Here is a 14175-nt window from a genome sequence, read left to right on the forward strand (position 1 = left end):
ATAGACGCATTGACATACACATCCGGCGTATCGCGGATGCGTTTAGCCGTCCTTGATTACTATAATATTAAACGATCAATATTATAATAGACTTTTATTAATACTAGTTTTGCGTTTTGACTTGATGTACGTACGCACACTTCTTAAAAAGAAGTTATGTCTATACGTATTATATTATTATAACTATAACTCTCTTCTTTACGCCTAAATCACCGATGATGATGAAATGATACCGCTGTACTATCTATATAGCTTGAGACCTGAGACCAGGACATATGATAGGTTTTATCACGGAAATTTCACGAAAACGGAAACTGTTTTTCTTTGACGATGAACGATGCGGGTTTTTCTTTGACTACGCGGGCGAAGCTCCAGGCGGAAAGCTAGCACAGATTACAGAATAATCTATGAGGCCATGGAAGGAATGTAGTACTTATATTGTTAACCTCCCCTGCAGTCTGTTAAATAGCAATTGATAGAAACGTAACAATTAGCAAACAAGGTGCAATTAGTTGTAACGCCTTGCTATAGCTTGTTAACAAAACCTTTAACTTTCTAGATGTAGAACTTAAGTGCTATGTTTTAATTAAACTGACCTTTGTTGTTGCGTGCTCCACATAATTTTATTGTATGCGTGATACAAATTATTATGAAACTTCAGCGGATAAAAGTTAGACCCGTTTTGATTGACTTTCCGCGCCGATTTATCCAAAATTATATCTAGTTATATCAAAATTACATGTAGTTATCAGCGCTATTTTGTAAATGATGTACAATTATTAAATAGGCTTTACAGATAATAACATTAACAATTATATATTGCTTCATGATTTGTATGTACAGGTAAATTATGCCTATACTAAATACCTACCTAGTATTTATTAAGCATAATTTGAGAGAAATATTACAAAATAAATAAAACTTTATTAAATTTAATTTTGCAAATTATATACCTACAATACCTCTTACATAAAAAAATTTTAAACTCTTTATGAATTAAGAAATATTAGATTAATATAAATTAATATTAATATTATTAGATTATTATCTATATAATATAAAAATGAATCGCAAAATGTGTTGGTAAGCGCATAACTCGAGAACGGCTGAACCGATTTCGATAATTCTTTTTTTATTATATTCCTTGAAGTACGAGGATGGTTCTTATGGAGAGAAAACGTAAACATGTACCACGGGCGAAGCCGGGGCGGACCGCTAGTAAGAAATATTTTTGATAAGACCATGTAGGTATAACATTTATCAATAGCCACGTTTTAAATGAAATAGTCATAAATGAAATGTTTCTTATCACCGGTACTTTTTCACATATAAAACTAGGAACGCATAACGAATTGTAGGTATTTACCATAAAGACAAGGAAATAACACTTCTTTCCATATAAGGTAGTATGAATAATCCCTTCGCAATAATGTTTTGCTGAACTTTAAGATAGCAAATTTATGCGTAGCAGTTCCCTGATAGGAATCAATTAGAGGCAAATTTCACGCAATCCAACCAACTTGGCTTCTTCAGGATTGTAAATTGCGATTAATTGTTTACAAATAAGGCATTGCGGTTATTACGATTTTACTCATTTAAGTTTTTGTACTAGAGTTTATTGATAATAGTGGCATTTGTAGAATTAGTGCAACAATCTTGGAATAATGTCTTTTGCAATTTTGATACATCGGACCAAAATATTACGGAAGTTTTAATTACAAGGTACGTACACAAAAAGTTCGTCATATTTAATTTTATCAATCACTAGCGGTCCGCCCCGGGTTCGCCCGTGGTACATATTTACGTTTTCTCTACATAAGAACCATCCTCGTACTTCAAGGAATATAATAAAAAAAAAAAATTGGTTGTCTGTAAAGTCGGTTTACTGACGATAGTTGAACGTGACAACGGCCTATTGTGCTTCTTTGTCGCTCGTTCCGCGCTCTCGCTTGCACTTCAAGCCTACATGGAACGCCTCAGAGCGAGGTAACGCCGCATGAGTCATGTTTTTTCGTGCGTGCAGCCGGCTGTCGAATTATAAGACGTTGTCACGTCAAAAAGAGAGAAGAAGAAGAGAAATCGGTTCAGCCGTTCACACGTGATGCCGTGACACCGCGAAACGGGTTTCATTTTTATCACTACATAGTATAAAACAAAGTCGCTTTCCCTGTCCCTATTTCCCTATGTCCCTATGTCCCTTTGTACGCTTAAATCTTTGAAACTACGCAACGGATTTTGATGCGGTTTTTTTTAATAGATAGAGTGATTCAAGAGGAAGGTTTATATGTATAATAATATCCATTAAATAGTGGAGAAGTACTGTTATTTTTGAGGTTTCTAATGTGATGTCGTAAAAAATTATATTTCTTTCCGCTTACATTGCAAACGCAGGCTGAACCCTACGAGTTTTATCAAAATAATGTACTAAGTATTATACACATTGAAAAGGTCTACAGAAAAGTCCGCGATGGTATATGTCTAATGTCTATCTCTTATGGATAACCCACAATAACTTTTTTTTGTCATTTACTTTTTACGACAAATAATGGCTAATTTTCGAAGCGATTTTAACCAATTCAGCATTAATCCTTAACCAATTAAATACCTTGAATACATTGTTCATTTAATATAGATCTATATGACCCTTTACACCGTATGATTTAAGTGAATATTTTCGAAGATATTACAAATTTAAAAATTGCGGGACGTAGCGTTTGCGGCGGTACCGGCCGGCCGCCCGGCTATATATTTTATACCCGTGCGAAGCCGGAGCGGGCCGTTATGTTTTTATATACAACGTTCACAATTTTTCTGTAGTGTATTTAGTATCAGCATTGCACCCGTGCGAAGCCGGGGCGGGTCGCTAGTATATGTATATAGATAAAGCGCAATAGGATATTTTATTTTTGAAGGAAAGTCGTCAATACTGATAAAAATTGTTTCACAATGTCTACAATGTTTCTTTTGGTCGCCGTTTGCTTTAATATTGCTTTAAAATTGGGAATGTTTATTTGAAGAAATTGAAGGATATTCCTAATCTACTAAGATTTGTGGGAGAATAATAAGTCTCTCCTCTATAAAAAAGACTTCTAAACAAACAAATAATATTGCATTAACATCGTATTACAATAGTTCTATTTATTCCGTTTTAAATGCCAATGTATTAATAATATAGACATCGCTTTCATCATAAGAAATGCGGTTTTTAAACAAGGAAGATAATGTATACAATTGTTATATAACAAGGGTAGTTTGGAATTCTTTAGTACAACTCAATTTATAGGTTTAAAAAAACACAAGTTGTAATAATAACAGGCATTCTAAGAACTATTAATTCGTCATTGCGTTTTTTTATTCGTTGTAAATGATATCAGAACTCGATCCTTATATAGGATAATAATTATTTAATTTTAATAAAGATAAAAATATAGAATAAATTATAAAACCTTTCATATTCACTAAATACAAGTCTTTGCGTTTATTGATCTTGTATAATCATTGCGATTAAGTTTCATGAAACTCCAGTTTTTAAGCTTAATTGATAAATCATTATATTTTGAAGCCCAATGAAGCAGGCAAAGTTCAGAAAGGTCTTGTTTATATATATCAGACACTAATAGTTATAGATATAATATTATGGTAAGCTACAAACAAAGCTAGAAAAACATTACACGCAAACTCAAACTCAAACATTTAGATATTCAATTAGACTTCTTCGAGAAGCACTTTTGAAAAACGTCAATGCATATTTTTAACATCTACCACCGACTCGGAAAGCAGTATCTATGGAGGAGAACCGGCAAGAAACTCCATAGTTGCTCTTTACGCGGACACATTAATAGAAAACAGTTTGATCAAATCAATCAGAGATCAGTATGAGAATATCGTTTTAGTATCTACGCATTTCACATCAGAAAAATAAACGTATTATAACTGACAATATTAATTTAATATACATTCTGAAAAGTAGTAGGTAAATAGGTTCTATTATTTTGGAAAAGTTTAGACTATTATTACGAGTTCCAATAAAAAGTAATAAGCCCTATTAAATAGTAATGATAATTTGTTCGCCTTTTGTGGGGGCAAATTAATAAAACTACGTGCTTATTTTATATTGTTCAAACGCAATTATTCTTCAAAACATCCTGCAATTAAATGGCATTTGAGAAATTTCTTTGGAATTTTAAAAGGCTGTCTTTAGTACCTGTTGCGATTCGCGTTCCAGATAGCTTATGGAAATATTGAAATAATTTGTTTATAAACAATTTACCATGTGCTTAATTATAGCGCTATTATTTTAGATCTATGAGTTGTTAATATATGGGTGTGTATAGAAATTTTTAATTCAAGGTTTTAAATAGAAAGCATAAATTGTAATTTAGATACTGAAAGTAGGCGGGTAAAGAACAGATGTGGCCTTTTTTTCGCCCAACGGTAATGTTAACTGTAGGTACAACAACATATTATTTTTTATTTGTGCTTCTATGTGAGTATAGTTACTGTTTTAAGTGCTCAATTTTTTCACCCGACATCTTCCGTATAGTACAAAATGAAATAATAACTTTTTCTATAATTATCTACTAGAACTAGATATATATAGATGACTCTTCTAATCTAGAGGAGTAGCGATCATAGTGTGTATTATGTTAGCACTGAAAGTATAAACTCTGACAGGTCAGTTTTTATAATTTCATACAAGAATACATATAAGAAATATATATAGCTGGTAAACCAGAATCTGATGGCAAGTAGGGAAATCAAAATTTTGAGTGTGCAACTCTAGGTAAAATGGACTGAACGATCTTGATACTGCTTATTATTTATTTTGTCCTCAATATCATTAGTCACAACTCACATTACATAAGTGGACAATACTGTACTTAATAATGAGATATCCACTTTAATAATTTGACAACCAATTTGATAGTTGTCAAATAAAGTTGCCACATGAAAATCTTTTAATTTTATATATAACAATATGCCATCAGATTCTGGGAGACCTATATTAAGATAAATCAATGTAACTGCACTGCCATTAAGAGATTCCAACGCATATCACAGAATCAATTTAAACAACATGTTAACGATCTTATTCCTCCTTAAAATGGCCAAATTACACAAGAAATTATAATTGTATATAATAAGTACATAAGTATTTAATTTTACGAGTAGGTATGAGTGTCTTTCCCAGTAATAATTTGAGATATGGATCGAGTTTGATTGAGTGGAACTTAAATGACTTCAAGAAATCAATACTGTTCATCTTTCTGTTAAGGTATACTTGGTTTCACCATTTGCTGATAGCCTACTTGATACTTACTTTACTGTTTTGATATCTACTATATAAAAATAAGTCGGGTTTTCCTTACTGACGCTAACTCCAGAACGCACGAACCGATTTCCACGTTTTTGCATTAGTTGGAAAGGTCTCGGGCTCCGTGAGGTTTATAGCAAAGAAAAGGAGTCTCTGGTGGCGAAACGGAGTTCGCCGGGTTTGCTAGTAATATTATATTTTATTTCATATTATTGCCATTTTAGCTGACAGATGAAATAAACAGAAATAATAAAGAAGTTGTGAAACCGGTCACAATTCATACTGCATAATACATTTGAATTAGGAAGAGTATATGGCTCTACTAAACCCTAACTGAGTGCAATACGAAGAAATTTTGCCTATTTAAATGTGAATGTTAACTGTGAACAAAGTCGTGGTTATAAACTAGTTATTTTCTTCTCAGAAATACTACAGTGAGTACGACGGATTCGTGGTCCTCCATGGTACAGATACACTGTCCTACACCGCATCCGCGCTGTCTTTTATGTTCGAAAATATTGGGAAATGCATCGTTCTTACTGGCTCTCAGGTATGTTCTTTAGTATCCATATTTTACTATGTATTTATTTCCTTATTTTCAGTTTTCTAAAGGTACATGGGAATGCGAGTTAAATTTTTTTTAAAGATGAGTTTTCTTTTTTCATATCAATAAAATCTTCATGTGTTTCGTTTTGCGTAGTTAAAAGTTATTATTTGATTACGGATACGGATTGAATAATGCATAAATCAGTTTTTACTAGCATATATCGTAAACGGTATTTAATTTCTAATCTTTTTCGTGTATTCTTTGCTAATAGCCTATTAATTCCGTCTGTGAATGAGTACCTATGTTTGTTTATTGTTCAATAATATTTAGAATCAAACAAAGTTTGAACAGTAATAATTGTCATTTATTTATTTTTATGTGTAATGCAAGGTGTAATGATATCTTTTTTTGGCATTTCTTTAGCCTACTTACGATTGGTTGACCTGCGCAAGTATGTAACATGTATGTAACTATTATACGGTTGACTATAACTTTTATTTGGGGTATAAAGGTGCTCGTAAAGGGGCTAATTTTTTTACAATTTCGTGCTGCAATAGTATAGCTGCCAAGTTGCCGATTATATCTCTCAATACAGTGCAACAATTGCTGCAATATTGCTGTGTAGTGTAGCCCGGAGACATTGCCGAGATATTGCATTAAGCGCGTCACACACGACGAAGATACTATAATATGTTATCTTAAGATACTGTTATATTTTATATTACAGTAAATGACCCACAAAATTTCGCGTCATTTGTAACAGGATGGCGGTTCTACAGGGGTCTTAGTACGCAATGACAAAAAGAAAAATGATGGTCCGAACGCTGATACCGGATGCGTTAAGATACTGTAATATAAAATATAACAGTATCTTAAGATAAAATATTATAGTATCTTCACCGTGTGTGACGCGCTTTATAGTCGCAAGAATTTGTACGAACAAAATCTCTCAGAACAAAATCTCTCTTTTATAGCCCCTTTATAGGCACCTTTAGAATACTTTATGAATTTTTCACTACCGACTATACGCAAAACCATGCAAAAACTTTAGACTTTTACTGTGCTTTTACTAGTATAAGTATAGTATAGTCGGCTTACAATAAACACTTATTTACGAAGGCGATGCGATATCTCTAAGTAGCTTATTGTTCTAATTTCTCATTCGCAATTAGTTACATTAATATTTATCGATTGCTGTGGAGCAATTGTTTTACCTTATTGTGAGAGCAATTATAGATAATTAGGACCATTTGATAACTGATAACCACTATATTTTCATGAATTAAACATAAAAACTTGGGTGTGTAATAAAATAATAGGGGAATAAACAACTAACAAGGTACCTAGTACCTACTTATTATTATCTTTGTTCAATTGGAGAGAAATCCAACAAACCAAAAATCATAATCTTTTAGCCGTTTTTGATTTATTCGTTTTGTGACTAAAACCACTTTCTGTATCTTTTTAAGTTAAATGGTGAACAACGTAATATTTTTTTAATTATTTACTATCGGGCTTTTAAACATTTTATTTATGGCAGTCCCAATGTAAGAAACACGTGTACAAAGTACAAATATCATATAGAATAGATACTACCTATACTAGGTAATATCTCAAAAATACATTTAACATACTAAAAAGAAAACAAGGCAGTCTAGGAGTCAGCTAGAGACTCAAAGACTATAAATCATCAAAGAAAGAAAAACCTTATATTACATACCGTGATCTTTAGACTGATATTAATTCTATTACATTGTTAACGGATAAATTAAGAAGTGTCCATGAGTACTATCCTACTACTATAATATAAAGGCGAAAGTATGGATGTATGGATGTTTGTTACTCTTTCACGCAAATACTACTGAACCGATTACAATGAAATTTAGCACACATATAGAGGGTAACTTGGATTAACACATAGGATAGGTTTTATCCCGGAAATCCCACGGGAACGGGAACTATGCGGGTTTTTCTTTGAAAACGCGGGCGAAGCCGCGGGCGGAAAGCTAGTGTTAAATATAAAAATTATTATTTATAGATAAGTGACGTTTTGAGTTAGTTACATAAATATTCTTTTAACAAATGCTATTTTGTTTAAGTATATTAAAAAAACACTAGTTATAAATTCATGTTAGGTAGTCATCTATTTTTTAAGATTGTAAAAATGTTTCTTTTTTCTAGAAAAATGAATAACTAGCCTAGGCTTAGGCTACAATTCGAAACCATGCATTACTCGCCAATATAATATGCATAAGGGCCAATTTTTCAATCCTTGGTTAAAACTTATTTGTCGAATAATGTATAAAACTACCATTTTAAAAAACGTATTCTAATTGCCCGTATTTGACAGTTTACGCGGCATTTTAATATTATCGTGTAATACTTTATTGGACGGATAAGTTTTATCCAAGCATTGAAAAATCGGCCCTAACTCGAATAGATGATATATTATATCTTTGGCATTATTTTTTGTATATTCGAATAAAATAAATATAAGAATTTCCAACATATCCAGACGAGACATACATAGAATTTCTTTAATTAATAACTTTAATGTTTCGTCACGCCGATACATCATTCGGCCAGTTTTTGAGCAATTATATGGAGGTAAAGAAACCGTATCTGGTCAAGTACGGTCAGCAGATTAAACGTGTCATCGAATTTTTTGGTTCTTTAGCCTGCTTCGTTTGTTTTCCGTCAAATATTTTTGCTGTGGCGCTTGTTTTCGCGTTTTCTTAACGCCTTGTTTGGGCGTTAATATCTTGAGGTTTTCCTCTATAACATTCGTCTGCTGACAATTATAACGAACACGTCCAAATAAGAATTTTCAAAATCTATATTGTGCTCAAATAAATTGGAATTTCAAATTTTGTATGGTCGGCGCGTTTTCTACTCCCGTTATCTATTTTACAATTGTCCGTACAACTACTAAACACTATCAACTACCTACTACAAAAAGCTCATTATCGAAATCAGTGCAGCCGTATACGCATATTTGGGGATTTATTTATAAAGCAGTGATAAAAAAAGCTTAATTTTATTTAGCTTGAAAGCAAGATTTGTTGTTTGTTCTTGATTGTTTCCTTGGTTGACTGGTGTATACTGAAAAATATTTTTTGTTGGATGTGAATTCATTTCGGCTAGTAAGAAAACAGTATTCCAGTGTCATTTTTTCAATTTTTTTTATTTTATTTTAAGTGACATATCTGGGTTATAATTTATATTTGTTTTATCCCGTGAGGCGAAGCGGCTATTTAGATGTTTTTTCAGTAAGAATAACTAAAAAAATTAAGTTTCTTGTTGGCAGATTCCGATATTTGAGCCTCGGAGTGACGGCGCGGATAACTTCGTGTCATCGCTTTTGATCGCCGGTGGGTTGAATATACCCGAAGTGACTGTATTCTTTAGCAGCAAGTTGTTTAGAGGAAACAGGTTAGTGGACATTATATTTTTTATTTTTCTATCAGGATCTTTACTTTGTCCTAAAGATGGGACGATGACATCAAACAGGTAGCGGGTACAACTTGGGGTAGAGACTAGAGTGGCCATAGAAAGGCCCGAATGGAAGAGATTGGAGGAGGCCTTTGCCAACTGGCAAACGGACACGCAAAAATGGATAAAACCTACCATATACATATATAATACCTACGTACATGTCTTCAAAAGTCTGATCAAAGGCTAATTATAAAAATATAGACTTCTTAAGTCACCACTCTAAACTGTGGACATTTTTATAACAGTATTAACTTTATCAAAATATACATAGGTATATGTTATTGCAAAACGGTTTTTGTAATTGTTATTGTTGTAGTTGTTTTTGTAGTTGTAATTTTTAAGAGCAATAAAGCATGAATAAATAAATAATTACGAAATAGTATAGATAAGAATTAAGAAGTTACCTTAAAAATAATTTACTTAATTAGGTACTGTACGTAATGAGTTGGCGGTGTAATTATAACATCTGACTGATTTTTTTAAGTAATATTACCTACTTCAGATTAACTTACTTTATTACTTGTTTTTTATATTTACATGGTGTTTGTAAAACAAAGTTTTCAGAAACGGTTGGGACGATTTTTTTTAAATGTTAGTATATTGTTATGTCTGATCCTTAATTATTTTTTAGTGTCGGCTTTCCTAGTAATTTTCTAATACTACAAGTTTATGATAATTTTGATGTAATGAATCGCATTATGTTGTATAATTTATTCGAATATTGTACCAGTAGAAATTAAAGAAATGCAGTCTGTGACCACGCTTAGTGCGAAACGAACCGCTGCGTTCATTTACAACTTATAATAATATAACTTGTGATTTTAAATAATAAACAAACTCGATTTTCTTATGATATTGATATTCTTATTTTATAAAAGCAGTATATTTACATGCTTGAAAGGTACTTACATGTACAAAAATTAGGTGCTTAAAATAATAATTAGAGCGCGGTCGAATAATAGGATATTTTATATAAAATAGTGCACTAAATACTTTACCGTCAAACATCTTCAGAAACCATTAAAACTACATTTTAACATTAACTACCATAATCACTTATCACCACCACCAATCCTTAAAAAAATCCAAATAAAAACACAAAAAAATATTTACCATATCTGCACCTTAATAAACGCGCGTTTAAATGTATATCTATCTATTATTCACGGGAAAATAATAAACAATATTCGATTGGATTGGTGCATGTGAATCGTTCACAATACGGTAAGCTACTGCAATTTAGCAATCAATTTGCGAATTGCCCCTTAGTACATTAATTAATTAGCTATTAAAATCACCGGTGTAATCGTGTATCATATCTATAGCGTACGGAAACATTGTTACATTGAAATTAGCTTTTAAATAAACACTATATTCTGTATATGGTTAGTGTTTTAGGGTTCTCGGGTGAAAGTGGAGAGAATTTGTGTGTATAAGTGTTATTGGGTATATATTTTTAAAAGGCATGTGTGCCGAGCACACGTGTCGTTCGTGAAACTTCTTTGGCAAGATTCAAAGATAGAGCCTACCGAATCGTCGCCTTTCGCCATGATGTGACCTTGAAATTTTACTCTCAATGCGCCTGAAGAAGTTTCACTTCAAAACCATTTACGTTTTTACTTTTTTATTAAATAAAAATAATAATAATGGGGCTAAAATATCTATGTTACGTCATCTTAGCTAGGATAATATTATGTAGATTGTGGACATTTGTGGATGCACCTTCTTTTTCATGTTACTTCATGATTAGTTCAGGATCCATCGCCCATTTTTGCACTTGATTACTATCAAGCTAATTTTCCGTGAGTAGCTTTATTTTGATGAGACGCCCAATAATTTCCTGTACGAAACTCTCGATTGTGGTAGCTAACAGAGAAACAAGGATTAAATGTTTTGATTTGATGGTTTTCAAATATTTATTACTAACTGAATTTTTTTTTGTTCAATCTCAAGATAATTATCTAAATTATTCGAAAAAATATTTGTCCTACAAAATCTATGGTTTGATCAAAGAGTCCCCTCTTTCCAATGTGTATCGATAACGAGGTCATCATAAATGATTACTAACCAGCTGATTTTTTTGTTTTCACTTAGTTAATATTTATATAATTCAACAGACATATTGTCCTACAAATTGAGTAATAAATATTTGAGAACCATCAAATCAAAACATTTTATCCTTGTTACCTCTGTTAGCTACCACAATCGAGAGTTTCGTACAGGAAATTATTGGGCGTCTCATCAAAATAAAGCTACTCACGGAACATTAGCTTGATAGTAATCACGTGCAAAAATGGGCGAAGGATCCTGGACTAGATTGTTTGAGATTTAATATATGTACTTACCGATCAAATAAAGTACCTAATTCATGTTTAAAGGTGATGTTGATATTTAACTCTAAATTCCCATAATTATTTTTCCCAATTATCACCTAGAGTCAAATACGGAACCCATACACAGTTTTAAAATACGCTCTTACCCGCTTTTTATTCACAAAGGTATCATAATTTGCTTACATTAGTAATAGACCGGGAGATACTGACACAAAATTTCGAGTCATTTGTAACAGGATGGCGGTTCTACAGGGGTCTTAGTACACAATGACAAAAAGAATAAAACCGGCCAAGTGCGAGTCGGGCTCGCGCACAAAGGGTTCCGTAGCAGCAAATATAATAAATTACAGTTAAATCAACCTATCTCAAAAACTATAAGAGATACTTTGATCAAACCAAAAATCGTTGAAAGAGTTAATTAGCATGCATCACCTCTATTTTTTTTAGAATTTTATACCCCGTAGTTATAAAAATAGAGGGGGGGGGACATACTTTTTACGACTTTGAGAGCTGATATCTCAAAAACCGTTCACTTTAAGAAAAATGTTTTTTAGAAAACTTTATATCATTTTAAAAGACCTTTCCATTGATACCCCACACGGGTATGTACATCGAAAAAAAAAATTTCATCCCTCAGTTACATGTATGGGGGGCCCCACCCCCAATTCTTTTTTTTACTATTTAGTGTCATATTTTTGTAGCGGTTCATACAACACATATTCCCATCAAATTTCATCACTGTAGTACTTATAGTTTCCGAGTAAATCGGCTGTGACAGACGGACAGACGGACAGACGGACAGACGGACATGACGAAACTATAAGGGTTCCGTTTTTGCCATTTTGGCTACGGAACCCTAAAAACGATGGCGTGAACGCTGGTACCGGCGGCTTAGTCGCGTGGGCGTTAGTCGAACTCGTCGGAAAATAGCGAAAGTCAAACGATTTGTAACAGTATGGCACTTATTTTTCCTGTAAGTTTGAGGATCAACAAATATAAATACAAAATTTCAAAGATCTATGTGTTGGAAATCTTCACTTATATAAATTAATAATAAATTAAGTTTTCAAGTATGACAGCACTTTTTCCCCCTACTAGAAGTATGGCAAATATAATAATGGTCACATTTTATCAAATACTCTCCAAAAATCCAAATGCAATACTGGTACAAAAAGTTTGGCGAAATAAAATTTTTTTGCAGATTTTCGGCGGTATGGCGACCATTTGGAATCGTCCGAAAAGTATGGCATGGCGATTTTCGTAAATGGCTGCACGACGATAGTTACCTGTGCAAAAGTTAGCCTGGTACAAATGGTTGAATGATTGTTTTATTTAAATCAACACATTCGCATCGGTATGGCGGGCTGTAAGTCACACCGGAAAAGTATGGCATGACACTACCGCCTACTCCTTTTTTATGGGCTATCGGTAAATTCTAAAATTTTTGTGTTACAAATCGTTTGACTTTCGCTATTTTTCCGACGAGTTCGACAAACGCCCACGCGACTAAGCCACCGGTACCAGCGTTCACACCATCATTTTTCTTTTTGTCATTGCGTACTAAGACCCCTGTAGAACCGCCATCCTTGTTACAAATGACTCGAAATTTTGTGTCAGTATCTCCCGGTCTATAAGCAAATTTAAAAGGATGATTGATTGGCATCAATATTGTGTTCAATATCCAGACATTTTTCCACGTCAAATATCCTTCTATTTTTTGCAACAAACAATTTTTAATTGGAGCAATGTAATGCCGTTTATACCGTTGTGTATGTAGTGACATGAAACAAAAGTGCTTGGAAGGGATATGCCACGTCGGATACAAATGTTTTAACCAGTTTTATTATGTAGAAGATATCAAAATAATAATAGTGATAATTAGATAAAAAATATTTTTTATTAATTGTAAGTATGTCTTGTATTGAGTTTACTAAAAACCATTATTATTAATATCAAAGTAAAGTGCGCTGTCCTATGCTATTTATTATGCTGATCACATCAGAAAAAACACTGAAAGTACTATCTATGTAATTAGTTTCTGCTCATATAAATCTCAGGAAAATAGAAAGAAAGAAAGAAATCATTTATTTCAACACACACAACTCACAAGTACATAATAAACATTACAAAGTACTAAGTTTAAAAAATAAGAAGAGAGAAGTAAAGTAAAACAAAATAATAATAAAACCATTTTACACAGCTTTCCGCCAGCGGCTTCGCCCGCGTAGTCGAAGAAACACGCGCATAGTTGCCGTTTCCGTGGGATTTCCGGTATAAAACCTATCCTATGTCCTTCCTCATGTCCAATCAATACAGTGCTTTTTGAGTTTAGCCCGGACATACATAAAGACGAACAGACAAAAATTCTAAAAACTATAATTTTGGCTTCCGTTACTATTGTAGATCACGCCCCAAGTATTCTTTTAAATAAATTTAAATATTCAATACGTACGGTTTTGACTTTCCTACGATTTTATTATATTTAA

The 14175-nt window shown here is 32.7% G+C and overlaps 2 protein-coding genes across 3 annotated transcripts in view; one reads left to right on the forward strand and one right to left on the reverse strand.

Annotated features, from left to right (window-relative positions):
- The window catches only part of LOC149480632 (N-acetylneuraminate lyase-like), a 44174-nt gene extending 33568 nt beyond the window's left edge, over positions 1-10606 (reverse strand). Inside the window, exon 1 of the mRNA XM_089706731.1 lies at positions 10470-10606. Coding sequence (XP_089562857.1) covers positions 10470-10472 — 3 coding nt within the window. The 5' untranslated portion in view covers positions 10473-10606. The remainder of the gene's footprint in view (positions 1-10469) is intronic.
- Positions 1-14175, forward strand: part of LOC149480633 (uncharacterized) — a 52505-nt gene that overhangs the window by 14627 nt on the left and 23703 nt on the right. For both annotated transcript variants that reach the window (XM_089706709.1, XM_089706710.1), the window contains 2 exons: positions 5739-5864; positions 9169-9293. In XM_089706709.1, the coding sequence (XP_089562835.1) occupies positions 5739-5864; positions 9169-9293 (251 nt within the window). The remainder of the gene's footprint in view (positions 1-5738; positions 5865-9168; positions 9294-14175) is intronic.

Source organism: Colias philodice, chromosome 18 (assembly GCF_061535455.1).
Source record: "Colias philodice isolate Cphi_HAF_F1 chromosome 18, ilColPhil1 Martin Lab GWU primary, whole genome shotgun sequence".
Taxonomy (NCBI): domain Eukaryota; kingdom Metazoa; phylum Arthropoda; class Insecta; order Lepidoptera; family Pieridae; genus Colias; species Colias philodice.